General features: G+C 42.2%; 1 protein-coding gene across 1 annotated transcript in view; it reads left to right on the forward strand.

Moving 5' to 3' along the window:
* The window catches only part of LOC149454434 (glutathione S-transferase P 1-like), a 56,911-nt gene extending 43,748 nt beyond the window's left edge, over positions 1-13,163 (forward strand). Inside the window, exons 2-7 of the mRNA XM_089687554.1 lie at positions 2,791-2,826; positions 4,663-4,772; positions 6,767-6,854; positions 9,279-9,382; positions 9,471-9,578; positions 12,895-13,163. Coding sequence (XP_089543680.1) covers positions 2,791-2,826; positions 4,663-4,772; positions 6,767-6,854; positions 9,279-9,382; positions 9,471-9,578; positions 12,895-13,083 — 635 coding nt within the window. The 3' untranslated portion in view covers positions 13,084-13,163. The remainder of the gene's footprint in view (positions 1-2,790; positions 2,827-4,662; positions 4,773-6,766; positions 6,855-9,278; positions 9,383-9,470; positions 9,579-12,894) is intronic.
* The last annotated feature ends 442 nt before the right edge of the window (positions 13,164-13,605 follow it).

Below are 13,605 nucleotides of genomic sequence, written 5' to 3' on the forward strand. Positions count from 1 at the left end.
GAATTTTGGGGAGTGTATAGATGACTGGTATCCTACAAGTGTTCAGTATAAGATACCTTTTCTCCTTTTTAGTGAGAACATGGGTTCGGTAACCACAATTAATCAAATTGTTAAGTTCTTCTTTATACTTATGGGTCAGGTCCTTGTTTAAATGACAATAGACGGTCTCGTCAGATAGCATATGTTCAAGGTGTTGAGTATAGAAGTCTGAACACTGCACGATATCATCAGAAGAATCCCTCCATGTTGAAATTTTGGGGGGTCAATTGGATTCCCCCTAAACGGAGGGGATCAAATAGAGTAAGAGACCTCTCCCAAACTGAGACAAAATTGATTTTTCTGCTTAAATCTCTGATACCTGTGGGTTTGAATGTAGAACTGGATATTAACTGCTTCATAGGCAATTTTTGATTGTTTGGAGATGTGGAGCTATTCATATCCATTCATTGTGGGTCAAGGCCATACACTCTTTTAATTTGAATTAAAATTTTTGTGCTTGATTTTTATGCTTATTTTATTATTATTATTATTATTATTATTTTTATTTTGTTCTATTTAATAATATATTTTTGATATGTTATTAATATTAATAGATTTTTTGATCACAAGATTTGTGATGAATATGCTTTTTATATACAGTATATGCATTTTATATACCGTTTTTTCCGGCGTATAAGACGACTGGGCGTATAAGACGACCCCCTACTTTTCCTGTTAAAATGTAATGTTTGGGCTATACTCGCCGTATAAGACTACCCCTCTTCCAATGCACACCAGTGGGAAGAATAGTGCCCCATCATTAGTATCAGTGGGAGGAATAGTGCCCAGTCATTGGTGTCAGTGGGAGGAATAGCACCCCATCATTGGTGTCAGTGGGAGGAATAGCACCCCATCATTGGTGTCAGTGGGAGGAATAGTGTCCCATCATTGGTGTCAGTGGGAGGAATAGCACCCCATCATTGGTGTCAGTGGGAGGAATAGCACCCCATCATCGGCGTCAGTGGGAAGAATAGTGCCCCATCATTGGTGTCATTGGGAGGAATAGTGTCCCATCATTGGTGTCAGTGGGGGGTGGAATAGTGTCCCATCATTGGTGTCAGTGGGGGGTGGAATAGTGCCCCATCATTGGTGTCAGTGGGGGGTGGAATAGTGTCCCATCGTTGCTGTCAGTGGGGGGGGGAAGTGCCCCATCGTCGGTGTCAGTGGGAGGAATAATGCCCCATCATTGGTATCAGTGACACCAATGATGGGGCACTATTCCTCCCACTGACACTTGCTGACCCCTGTTCAGTATGGTGCTGCTGCAGCAAGCATATATGGTTGCAGCAGCACCTGTGCACGGCACACTTACCTTCACTTGATTTTCGCGGGGCCGCTCGGCTCCGCCTCCTCCCCGGTGATTGGCCACCTGTGTGCCTTTCCTGAGCTACAGTTCTGGCGGCCAATCACCGGTGAGGAGGCGGAGCCGAGCAGCCGCACGAACATCCAGTGGCCGAACTGAAGGAGGGAGCAGCTGCGCTTCCTGGACCGGATCGTCGTGGGACTGGAGCCAGGTAAGAAACAGAAGCCCCTGCCCACCCCTGTACTTAGTTTCACTTCCGTTGGAAGGGGGGGGGCGGCGGCGGCACCACACCGCCCCCCTAAAAAGTGTCAGCATGCCGTATACCGGCGTATAAGACGAAAATACGGTATATATATATGTATTTTATATATATATGTTTTTTATATAAGGGTTTGTAATTTAAGCCCAACGGTGTTGCATAAATACCTAAACACATATTTGTAATACAATTATTAACATTTAGTTTTCAGTGGATCTTTTAAAAGTATTTTCAGTGAGTTTGCCCTCCTGCCCTAGTTGCATGGAGCGATGTTTCCGCCAGGTTTTGGGTGGAACTTCCAGTTAAGAGGGATTTACCTATCATCGGTTTCGTTGTGGTAATTGAGTAGACTATAAAGGTGGTACACTGCACCACACAGCCACCCCTATGATTAAGCCGGATGTGACAAAATGCGTCAAGGCATGGCTGTGCGGCAACCGGAAGTGATGTGGGAGCATCAGCGATCGAGGGCCGGTGGTGGTGAGAGCACTGGCTCGGCTTTCTTCACTCTAAGCTGATTTAAGCTAACATCTTTGGGCTTTTTATTCATTATATCTTGTGTCAGTCTATTGTGGCAATAAAGAGACTTTTAGCTGGTACTTCCCCATTGGGATTTTCTCATTTCTTTCCCTTGGCCATTTGAGTATGGAGTATTAGGAGGAGGTTTGATTTATCTCTTGAGGATCGTCTATTAAGCCTGGTTTGCCAACCATGAGAGTGGGAGGCAACACTTGCTGGTGAGTACACACACACACACACATTTATTCTTTTTTTTTTTTCACTTGTTGTGCACAAGATTCTTTCACGTGGTGATCTTTTTTTGGATGGACTAATTGATATTATTTGGACTTTTTTTGGACTATGCAGAATTATTTTCAAATATATATATATATATATATATATATATATATATATATATTTTTTTTTTTTTTTTTTTTTGTGCGGAATACTTTTATTCACTTTCATACACTTTACTGTTTTTTTGCATGGTATGGTATTGATTATGCGCCACTTGAATACTTGTTAAAATGTTTTTTTAATATGATTTATTTATTTTTAAAGTGGCAGCTTAGCTTATGTGGTTATACACAGTTACTATTTGCTTAATAACGGCATTTATCACTGGTTTATACATTCAGCACAGTTGTTGGTATCATACCTTCATCACTTTCACATTTTTATTTTTCAGTGCCTAAATATACAATCGTGTATTTCAATGCCAGAGGTAAGTAGAAATTATCTTTGTTATGGGACCTTGTTCTGAAACAATCTCCATCTTGTCGCTAGTTGCATAAAAGTAGTTAACTAAGTGAGCAAGACCTATTCCTTCACTTGCTATGTAACAGGGGCAGACTGACCATTTGGAAACTCGGCAACTGCCCGAGGGCCGGGGGTTAGTAGGGGGCCCCATGAGATGCCCCTGGTACCTTTTTCATAGGCTTTTTTGAATTTGGGCAAGGACACAGGGGCCCCATGATCCCCTATTGCCCGGGGGCCCCATGAGTTGTCAGTCCGCCCCTGCTATGTAACCATAATTTGCCAGGTTTATATGTCTGATTTACATATTTTCCCTGTCTGAAGTTATCATTGATATCTTTAGGAAGACTTCAGATGCATTTTGTTCAGGCAATGGTTGACAGGACTTAAGGATTGAAGGATGAATTGAATTCCCTCATCCACACAAGCAAGGTGGATGGAGGAATCCTCCTTACTTTGCTAATACATTTGGATAGTGGGACTCCTCAGCTTATATGATGATCAGCGGCTGTAACTGGCTAGTAAGTAAAGTTTTCCAACAGTCCTGTTCGAGAGCAGTCCATTAGATCAACTTCTGTCATGCAGGAACAGCCATAAATGGATTCAATTTTGATCATTTATGGTCAACTTAAGAATTAAACTGTAAAAAGAAAAGTTATCATTTATGTGATTTTGAAAGTTAATTTGTTTTTTGGGTATTAAAGTTATAAAGCTATAGTTTGAATTTACCTAACCAGGTCAGGGAAAAAGCCCAAGAAGTTCAACCTTTTACAACTTCAGTTTGGACCTAGAAGAGGGTAAAATAACCCTTGGGGAAATTGGTCAATTTTGGCTAATTGGTCAGTACCTTATTCTGCAAAATGTGTGTAAAAGTTAAATCATGGCTAAATAAAAGTAATTTGACCTGCAGAAGAGTTGTATCATTCTTTCTAATAAAGATGGAGTTGTGATTGGAATAAAAGAAGTGTTGGTAAATAGCCAATTTTTAAACTATTATTTTACATGGCTTTAATTAGTTTAGTTGCACACTACATGGTGTGTGGTCCCAACCCCACCCCATCTACATGCAGACATAAAGGAAAATGAAAAGGCTGGTCTTCTGACTTTATTATGCCCACTATCTCATACCATAGAACATGACTTGATGTACCATTTACACCGATCAGAGCTTGCCTATAAATAGGTATGATCATGTAAGAATGACGTAGCAATCATAGGGAAGAAAACTGTATATCATTTTTTCCACTTTCAATGTAATCTTGGTAATCAGAACTTGTCTTCTTAAAGGAAGACAAATGGGTACTGCGTTAGGTCCAAGGGGTGCCATTTTATATAATTTTATAAGGCATGCATCAAAGCTTAACCTGGCAAGGCAACTTAGGAAAAGTCAAACTGACCATCAAACACCATGCTACTCAAAACCAAGATAAGACATTCTACCCTTTTAGCCTTATGTTGCTGGATTTGAAACAGTTCAACTGTATGTGCCTCCTGCATGATTAGTTGAATTGTGGCACACCTTACTACCAACCAATAAAATGGCAGCCACAAATACTGACACGGACTGCACTGAGAGCAAATAAATGGACCAATTGTCTGGGTCCAGGCACATTTGAGGTGGATCTTCTTTTTAGCGATGAAATTCAAGATGCCAAACTTGGCTGCACCAAATACCATACACAATATCTCTCAAATATGGTGCAAGGTAATTGGATGCTCAAAAAATAGGCAACAAATGTAGGGGCTACTTACATTTTTGGCAAATATTTTATTAGCATATCCTTACTGTTGCTTTGTGTCTCAGGTCGCTGTGAATCCATGCGCATGCTAATGGCTGATCAGGGTGTGGATTGGACAGAAGAGGTGGTGATATATGATGATAACTGGCTGAAAGGGGACCTCAAAAAAGAAACCGTAAGTATTTTCAAAAAGGAATTGTCTATTTTGATGGTGACAAAAAGTGTATAACTGCACATTTTAAAATGAGCAGCCCCAACCAGGGCCACCAATAAGGGGGTATCGCTGGCCCTCCTATTTGGGGCCCGGGCCCCATCAGTTCAGCAGGGAGGCCCAGGCAGGTGACAAGTAGAGGAAGGGGGATCCTGGACAGCAGAGGGTGATCAGTGCAGCGGAGTGGGCAATTCCTGTAACCGATCCCACTGTAGTTCACCCCTGCAAGCTGGCTTTTCTCCTCTCCCTCTCGCCAGCTTTCAGCTGCTACAGGGGAAAACTACAGGGATAAGTTCTAGTAATTGTCCCCTGCTGCACTGATCACCCCTTTCTGTCCAGGTTCCATTTCCCTCTGCTGCCCGTGCCTGCCTGTGTGCCCCCCTCCCCTGCAGCTCTGCTGCCATTGGCTGCTGCAGGGCTCAGAGGGGGATTGTTTCAGGATGGAGAGTGAAGGTGGGAAGCAGTATATAGGTCATATTTACTGGCCCCTTCATTTTCTGAATGAACACAGTGAGTGAATATACTGATCACTCACTGTGTTCATTCAAAACTGAAGCCTAGTAGACTGTTTTTCTATGCTTCAGTTTGTAAATGAACAGGGAAATCTGTGTGCTCTGTTCTTTATTTCTTTTTCTCTGTCTCAAATGTGAGATATCATGGCTTTTGTTTAGACTCTTGATATTTCTCTAACGCCCCCAAACAGCATTGTGAAAAAAAATTGTAAATAAATCATTCACTCATTCACCAGGTTTTCTGACCAGTTTCAGTGTGAGCGGTTTGTTTGTGGGGCTGTTACTCTATGGGGACACAGCAGCTGTATAAACACAGCCGCAGGTCCTATTATGACACATGTGAGAGAGTGGCCCTTAATGCAACCTGTTTGTGTTTGGGGCCATAGACCTGCACTAACATGCTTGTCAGAGAATCACATAAGCTGCCTGGAAACAGCTGCAGCCACATAAAAAATAAAAAACACTGATTCATACTGTACAGGCCACAGTTCCTCGCAAATGAACTCCATTAGCTCATTCACACACACTTTTTTTTAAACTCTTTTAGCTTTAGCAGGAATTTTGTAACTTAGGTTGTTTGTGTCAGCTAATAATGACTTTAGTGTATCGTTTACCAAAAATTGTTCAAAACACACCCATGCTTGGATATTGCAAAAATAGCAGCTCACTCAATTTGCTGACAAACAAATTCAAATAAATAACATAAAATAAAGTGAAACACTTTCAAAATTATTAACAAAAAGCGAATAAACAAAATATAAAAAGTCCCAATATACAGTATAAGTCCAAAGTAAATTGTAGACACCTCAACTGTGCCCATGAGGGTACACATAAATATAGATCCTTCACACCATCACACCCTCTTATCAGAGTGTAGTGTATCTTTAGTGAAAATATAGTTTTGATATATTAAGGGGGTAGGGGGCCCAGCCAGGTAGATTGTATGAGGCCTCATGATTTCTAACATATATTTTATATTTTGTTTAGTTAATCAATGCCATTTATTGGCATTTTTCAAAGATTTTGGACAGCTAAGTTGCACTTTGTTTACAGTGTTAGGAGTATATTGTACTACAGATCTTTGCTGTTTTGGCTGTTCAGTCTTATTCAGAAAGTCATCCATCATGTTGAGCTCCTTCCCAATCCTCCACTGAGCCCAACATTTTTTCACATTGGAACTTCTATATGTTCGCACGCTGATTGGGACTTCAGCAATATATATATATTGTTTTTGCATATAAGTGCACTGTACATATAGTATGATGGTATTGTTATATTTACATTTATTCATTTTTTAGCACAATTGTTGTTTGAGCACGCAGAGCCTATACTGTATATTGGTTTCTCTGTTTATTCCAGGTTATCAAAAGCAGACTGTGGGTTCTCAGTAAAGGTTTCTGTTACCTGCATTTAGCTTTCCTTTCTGACTGTTTTTGTGCTTTACAGGTGTTTGGTCAACTTCCAGGATTCAAGGATGGAGACTTCACTATGTATCAGTCAAATGCCATTCTCCGCCATCTTGCTAGGAATCATGGTAATTTTTTTTTTTAACTTGGCTGTCTTGGAAGGGATACAGGTCCTTGAGAAATAAACTCTCTTGTCCTATGGCAGCTATTATGTGCTTTTTCATGTGTTTTGAGGCCTAGTAACCTGCCACATGCTGTGGCTCCACTTGGTTTTGAACAGTGACAGATTTCCTTTTCTACTATAACACCCTATAGTGTGCTACTAGTTTTAGTATAGGTAAAATTATTGTTGTAGGATTAATGGTAACTGCATGAATCTGTAATTAGGTCAGGTTACTGCAGGTCAGGCTGGGTGACTCAGCAGGTTGGGACTCTATCACCTCCACCTGGTTCTGGAGGATCATGGAAGCTTTCAAAAGCCAGTGGGCGGAAGGGGTGGACACCTAAATCTGCATGTTTATGTGAATCTAACCAATCCCAGGCTTGGAGGCCCTGGTAATGTGGTGAGGTAAACCCATAAATATGGGAGAGTCAGGCTAGCAGGGGAGTCAGATAGAAGATGGAATGCTGAGGAGGCTGTCGGTGGCCTGGGATGGGTTCCCAAGGTCTAGTGAGGCTAGCCTCCAGGAAGGGCTCAGGCTGGCTCAGGAAGATCCATTCAGCATCACGGTATAAACAGGATCATTGCGTGGGAGCAAGGAGGACAGAGTGAGTACATCAGCACACCAAGGGATTCACAATGGCAGAGACTGCCACATGCAGCAAGCTTTTAAAGGACAGCATTGTGCTTAAAGGATAAGTTCATCTTTTAGTAAAAAATAATAAATGCACATTTATTTGCAGGTAAAAAAATGTGCATTTACTATTTTTGTCTGCAGGTGCAATGCAGGTTTCATGCAGATCTGTCAGTATATCTGCTTGCTTGTATGGGGTGTTCATACATGCAAGCAGATATACTGACAGGAAGAATGAATGAACTACCTCAGTACTGTGGTAGTTCATTGAGGACTTATAATCTCTCATTCACAGAGGACTGTGAATGAGTGACGCGGGCAGAGTTGAGATTAGATCCCCCGCTAGCTGTCAAAGTGGGGAGAGGGGGAGATTCGGGGCTGATCTGATCATAACTTGTTACACCCTGAATATATGGGTGTAACTTGTTACGAAAGGTGAAATTATCCTTTACTCCTTGCCCTGGGAGATCTTCAGAGCAGCTAAGAGGGCTGGTAGTGTCTGCAGGCTGTGGACCTGGGAGCAGTTCTACAGAGGAGAGCAAATATCTATGCACGTAGATTGTAACAATCTAAGCCAACTTTCAGAGGGCTGAGAGTCCCTAGCCCATAAAGTGCTTTTGCTACTGTTCTGTAAAGACTGACCGCATTCAAGGAGAAGAACAGTCCAGGATCTGTTTCTGTAAATAGGAAGGAAGTTGTCCCTGTGCATTGATTCAATCAAGTCGGACATCCCATAGCCCCTATTACCCTATCCAAGTTATTTCCCCTAATAAAATAACAAAATATCAAGCTCATTGACTGTTCACTGACTGTGGATGCAAGTGTGGAAAATGCATGTTGCGTGGCTGTGTGAAGCTTGAAGGGACCAAGAAACACAGCAGCCCTCAAGAGGGTAGCTGGACACCATTGGTCTCCAAACTATGGCCCTCCAGGTGTTGAGAAACTGCAAGTCCCATGAGGCCTTGCAAGACTCTGACAGCCACAGGAAAGAATCCAAGAGGCAGAGGCATGATGGGACTTGTAGTACTTCAACAGCTGGAGGGACATAATTTGGAGACCACTGCTCTACACCATTGTCAGCTAGAATTAAAGGATAAGTTCACCTTTTGACCAAAAAAAACAAATGCACATTTTTTTCAGGTAAAAAAATGTGCATTTATTATTTTCGGTTGCAGGAGTCTGCAAAGCTTTGCACCAGCGATCAGTAGATTGCTGATGCCACGCAGGTCTCCTGCAGATCTGTATCTACTTGCCTGCACCAGATGTGCGGGCAAGCAGATATACTGACAAGATGATTCAATGAACTACCACGGCTTCACAGTAGTTGTAGACTTCACAGAACACTGAGCCCCACACGGCCGCGCTGTTTTTAAAAAGGGACAGCTAGAACGGGGAACTTCTCCCCATACTTCTGTCACAGGGAGGGGGGGGGGGGCAGTGGGCAGTATTGGGAACATGTTACATGTTGTTATTATTAGTATTATACAGTATTTATATAGCGCCAAAAAGTTTGCTCAGCGCTGTACATTATAGTGGGGGGACAGAACATGAGACAATACAGTAACAATACAATACACGAGAGGTTCGAGGGCCCTGCTCCTTGGAGCTTACAATCTAGGAGGGAGGGGATAGTGGTACAGGAGGAAATGGCTGTGGGGGATGGAGTGGTAGGAGGAGTGGAGGAGCCCCAATAACGGTTGGAACATGTAGCATGTTCCCAAAGATGAACTTATCCTTTAAAAATTGTTCTTTTTCTAGGTCTCTATGGGAAAACTCCAGTTGAGGCTGCACAGATAGACATGGTAAATGATGGAGTGGAAGATCTCAGGCTGAAGTATGTTAATCTCATCTACGAAAACTATGTAAGTATGACTTGGCAGTACAGGTTTTGTAACACAAGTCTTCACCCTTAATTGATTTGAGGTGTGTGAATTGTTTTCCCTCTTTCAGGAAAATGGAAAAGAAGATTATATAAAGGCTCTTCACACTGAGCACGGTCATTTTGAGCGTATCCTTTTTAAAAATAAAGGAGGAAAAGGCTTTCTTGTGGGAGATCAGGTGAGAATCTGGTATTGTGTGGAAGTAGATTTATCCGGGGATTTAATTTCTTGTTCTAACTTTTTATTCTTGCAACTGGAAAACAAATTGCAGAGTGGAAAAGTGATCTTAAAACACTTCACACATTTAAGACTATGGATCTCTAGGCTTTTATTAACAAATATTGGTCATATTTCAGGCTGCATGGATTTTGGCTGTAATCTATTGCATGTTTAGATTTGTATTACATGCCTGACATGTCGATACCTTCTGTTCTACTGGCTTTGCCTTGCTTTAGTGGATGGCCTTTGGTTCATTTAGCCCACATTAGCACCTTTCAGTGCTGAGGAATTATGCTACCAGGCTGACTTCTAGCTGAAAAGGACATGGTACCCTTTAGCGTTTTTCATGTTTCAAGTCTAGCATGCTACATTACAAATAAGCAAATACAAGGGGTGTTCAAGTCAAACCAGGACTTTTAATTTTACAGGTACTATGGTACTACTACACACTATGGTAAGTGATAACTGTGTCATATTACTGATAGGCGGCGCACATGCCACGGGCCAGTCCAGAGACCATTAATCAAGATGGCAGACAGCAGTGTTGGTGTGTGCATGGAAAAGCATGTGGTGATGAAGTTTCTTGTAAGCAAAGGTATAAAACCTGCTGATATCTGCAGAAGACTTCAAGTACAGTATAGTGATAAGACGCTCAGCTGCAATAGCACATTTGAATACTGTCAAACGTTTCAAAGATGGTCATACTTCTGCCAGTGACAATCCCGGCCATGGTGGTTTCCAGCCCACAGCAGTCATTCCTGTGAACATTCAGCGTGTGAAATGCTTGATCCTGAACTGATTTGTTTCAGGATCCATAACAATTGTTTTCCTCATTCCCTTTCTTTTGCTCTAGCATTCCCAATCTATATGGTTCGTTTCTTCTCTATATAAGCTCCAGTGTCTGTCTGCGGCTCTGTTTTGGACAATCTACCTTTTTGCTATGCCCCTGTTGCTCATACTCTGAGGACTTGACTCCCTACATCTAGATGTTCTGTTGCCTCATATAGTACATTGTAAAGCCAGTGCACAGCTTAATCTCTGCAGCCTCCAGCCATCATAATGGAGCAAAAGTCCCCCACAATAGTGATTTGTCACCTTGTTGCAGTGTTAGGTCATGTACCATAAGATAAGTCTTGCCTCCTTTACTCTTCACCATTATTATAATATAGCACTACCCCCTTAGGAGTCGCTGAGTTTTGGGTCCCCTTATAGTCCTGCACAGCCAGGCAACATGCATTTTTCACACAGAGTTGCATCCAGGAGACAGTGACCAGTCTTTGAGCTTGTTTTTTTTTTATTTTATTAGGAGAATTGAACTTGAATGGGCAAGGGATGCATGGGATGCCCAAAGGAAATGGCAACTGAGGACAATCTCTCTGTAACTATGTACAAGTCTCTTTACAGCAACAATTATCTTATAGAGAGCTAGCCAGTATCTCCTGATGTACCACCCCAGACCCCAGATACTCCTTTATCCAGCTGTTCTGCATGAATCCCTGGGCAGGGGATCCAGTGCCTGTCACTTTAAATATAAGCTTATCCAGTTTCCCACTAAAGTGCTCCTTCCCCTTAATGGCCCAGGAGGTGTAGTTCTACTCACTCAGTCCTCTGTCTGTGAGCTGATGGGTCGGTGGCTGCTCTCAGGCCTTCTGCTGGGTCACTCCTTCCCTTACTGTGGTCCATGCTTTGGGGACCGATGAGATCCTGAGCTTTCCTCCTTTCCAGCTTCCCTTCCTGTAGGTGAGCCCCTTCCCACCTGGGCTCCCTCCAGGCTCCTGCTCTCCAGCTTCTCACTTCATCTTCCACCTGAACTCTCCTGCTGCTGAGCATGCTCATTCACATTTAAGGGCTGCCCTGCCCTGCCCCATGAAAAGCCTCCTACTTGGGGATTGGCTAGGGTCTCCTAAGTGTGCAGGCCAGCCCCTCCCACTGCTTCTAGAATCTTCAAGATCTCCAAGATCTCTAGAGCAGGGGGAGGTATCAAAGAACTGACCTGCAGAGCTCTGACCTGAATTTTTCACCAGCTCCACCTAGCTATCTAGGAGGGTGCTACATTAAAATATGCAGTTAAAAGCTTTCTAAAGGTTTACTTGCAGCATTTGTTTAAACTGGCTAGAAGATTTGACCACTCTAGTTGCTGCCTCCATCCTACCATGTCATAGCCCTATCTTTTTCTCCTGGGAGTCCGAGTATGGTCTGTGCTGTCCCATCTCCTCTGCTAGGCCAGCACAGACCACAAAAGAGAGGGATGACTGGAGTGAATGTGTCTCCTAAGAAACAACTGTTAATGATGGCTGTGAGTCTGATAGAAATGGTGACATAACATCAAAGATGGTGGTGCCCAGCAAAAGTCTTGGGCCTTTGGTATATCTAAACAAGGTAAACTACAAGTAAATTCATAGTCTGGGGACCGGGGGCACAATTCAAAAGAGGTTTTTTCCTCCTAAAATCTGAGATAAAATATCGCATTGGTTTCAGGGGTAAAATACCTCACACTTTGATGAAATAACATATTTTATCTCATGACCTGATATCAAGTGGGATGGATACAGTGGAGAAGAATTAGAACCCCTTTCAGTTTAATGGTGCTAATAAAGAGGTAAAATAGTTTAAACCGTAGAAACATGCCATCTCACTAAGACCTTGTTCACACTGGGTGCAACTTTGCATGCGATTTACATGCCCTGCTTTCAAATCGTATGCCATGTCGCACCCTATTGTCCAAAATTACAGTGGTCACATCAGTGCGGTTCTGACTTGGTCAGAGCCGCACTGATTTCTAAAGTAGTACATGCATTACTTTTGGTGCAATTTGCATAGACATCTGTGTCAGATGTCTTGCAAATCGCACATGAAATTTGCATGTTCCCTGACTTTAAAATCATGTGACTTCACTGTAAGTCGCATGATTTCAAAGTCGGGCTTGATGTGACTGCAGTGTAAGACAGTGCAGTCCCTGTGGAAGATTTGGCACCAATTCACAAAAAGAATATTGGGGAACTGAAGAAAGACCTAAAATGCAAATTTTTTAACGTGTGTGGCATAAAATGTAACATTTTTGCATGTTTTCATGAAGTTAACACAATGCTAAGGTTGTTAAAATATGGTGTCGGCAGTGCAGAAAGGTGCACATCCACATTATATGTGGAAAGGGCATTGTATGGCCTGCTTTGTCCTCCAGAGGGTAAAAGGACATTACTGTATGACACATTCAGGGCAATTTCTTGAACCTTTTTGAGCCATATAATACTGACAGACTTTTTTCTTCACTCTAGATTTCCTATGCAGACTATAACCTTGTGGACATGCTCATGAACCACCAGGTGTTGGCTCCAGGCTGCTTCTCGGGATTCCCTCTCCTGTCTGCCTATGTCACCCGCATCACCAGTCGTCCTAAGGTTAAAGCCTTCCTTTCCAGTGATGCCCACAAGAACAGACCAATCAATGGCAACGACAAGCAGTGAAATATATTGTCCTTGATGATATGAGACAATGTTTAATCTTGGGCTGTGTCTTCAGTAATAAACAAAACATAATACAGTGATATTTTGTCTCCTGGTGTTGGCATTTAAGCACCTGTTAATCTATACAAATTTATGATACACAATGAAGCATCTAAACTTTTTTTGGTGTATGTGTGAGTAAAATTGGTTCTGTGATAAATCATGTGCTTACATTGGTAACACATTGTTTTTATACTAAAATTCCAATCCTTTTTACAAAAAAAAAAAAAAAAAAGCAATGGAAGATCCTCTTCTCCATCCAGCATTGGGCTCAACTAATGGAAGACTTGCTCAGGGATAAGGAGTGTAATGCTATCTCATGGCTGATTTGGTTGTGTTTTTAGCGTGCTTTGGAAAATTGACTAAAGCTTGCCATACACTTTACAAAATTCTTAAGGAACCAGCTGAAATTCACATAGTGGGTGGCACTGTCAGCTAAAAAGCGGTTACATCCAGTCAGCTGCAGCCGCTGTTCAGGTATTT

The sequence above is a fragment of the Staurois parvus genome, unplaced genomic scaffold, assembly GCF_062004578.1.
Source record: "Staurois parvus isolate SC_StPar_1 unplaced genomic scaffold, SC_StPar_1.0 ptg000430l, whole genome shotgun sequence".
Classification (NCBI taxonomy): Eukaryota; Metazoa; Chordata; class Amphibia; order Anura; family Ranidae; genus Staurois; species Staurois parvus.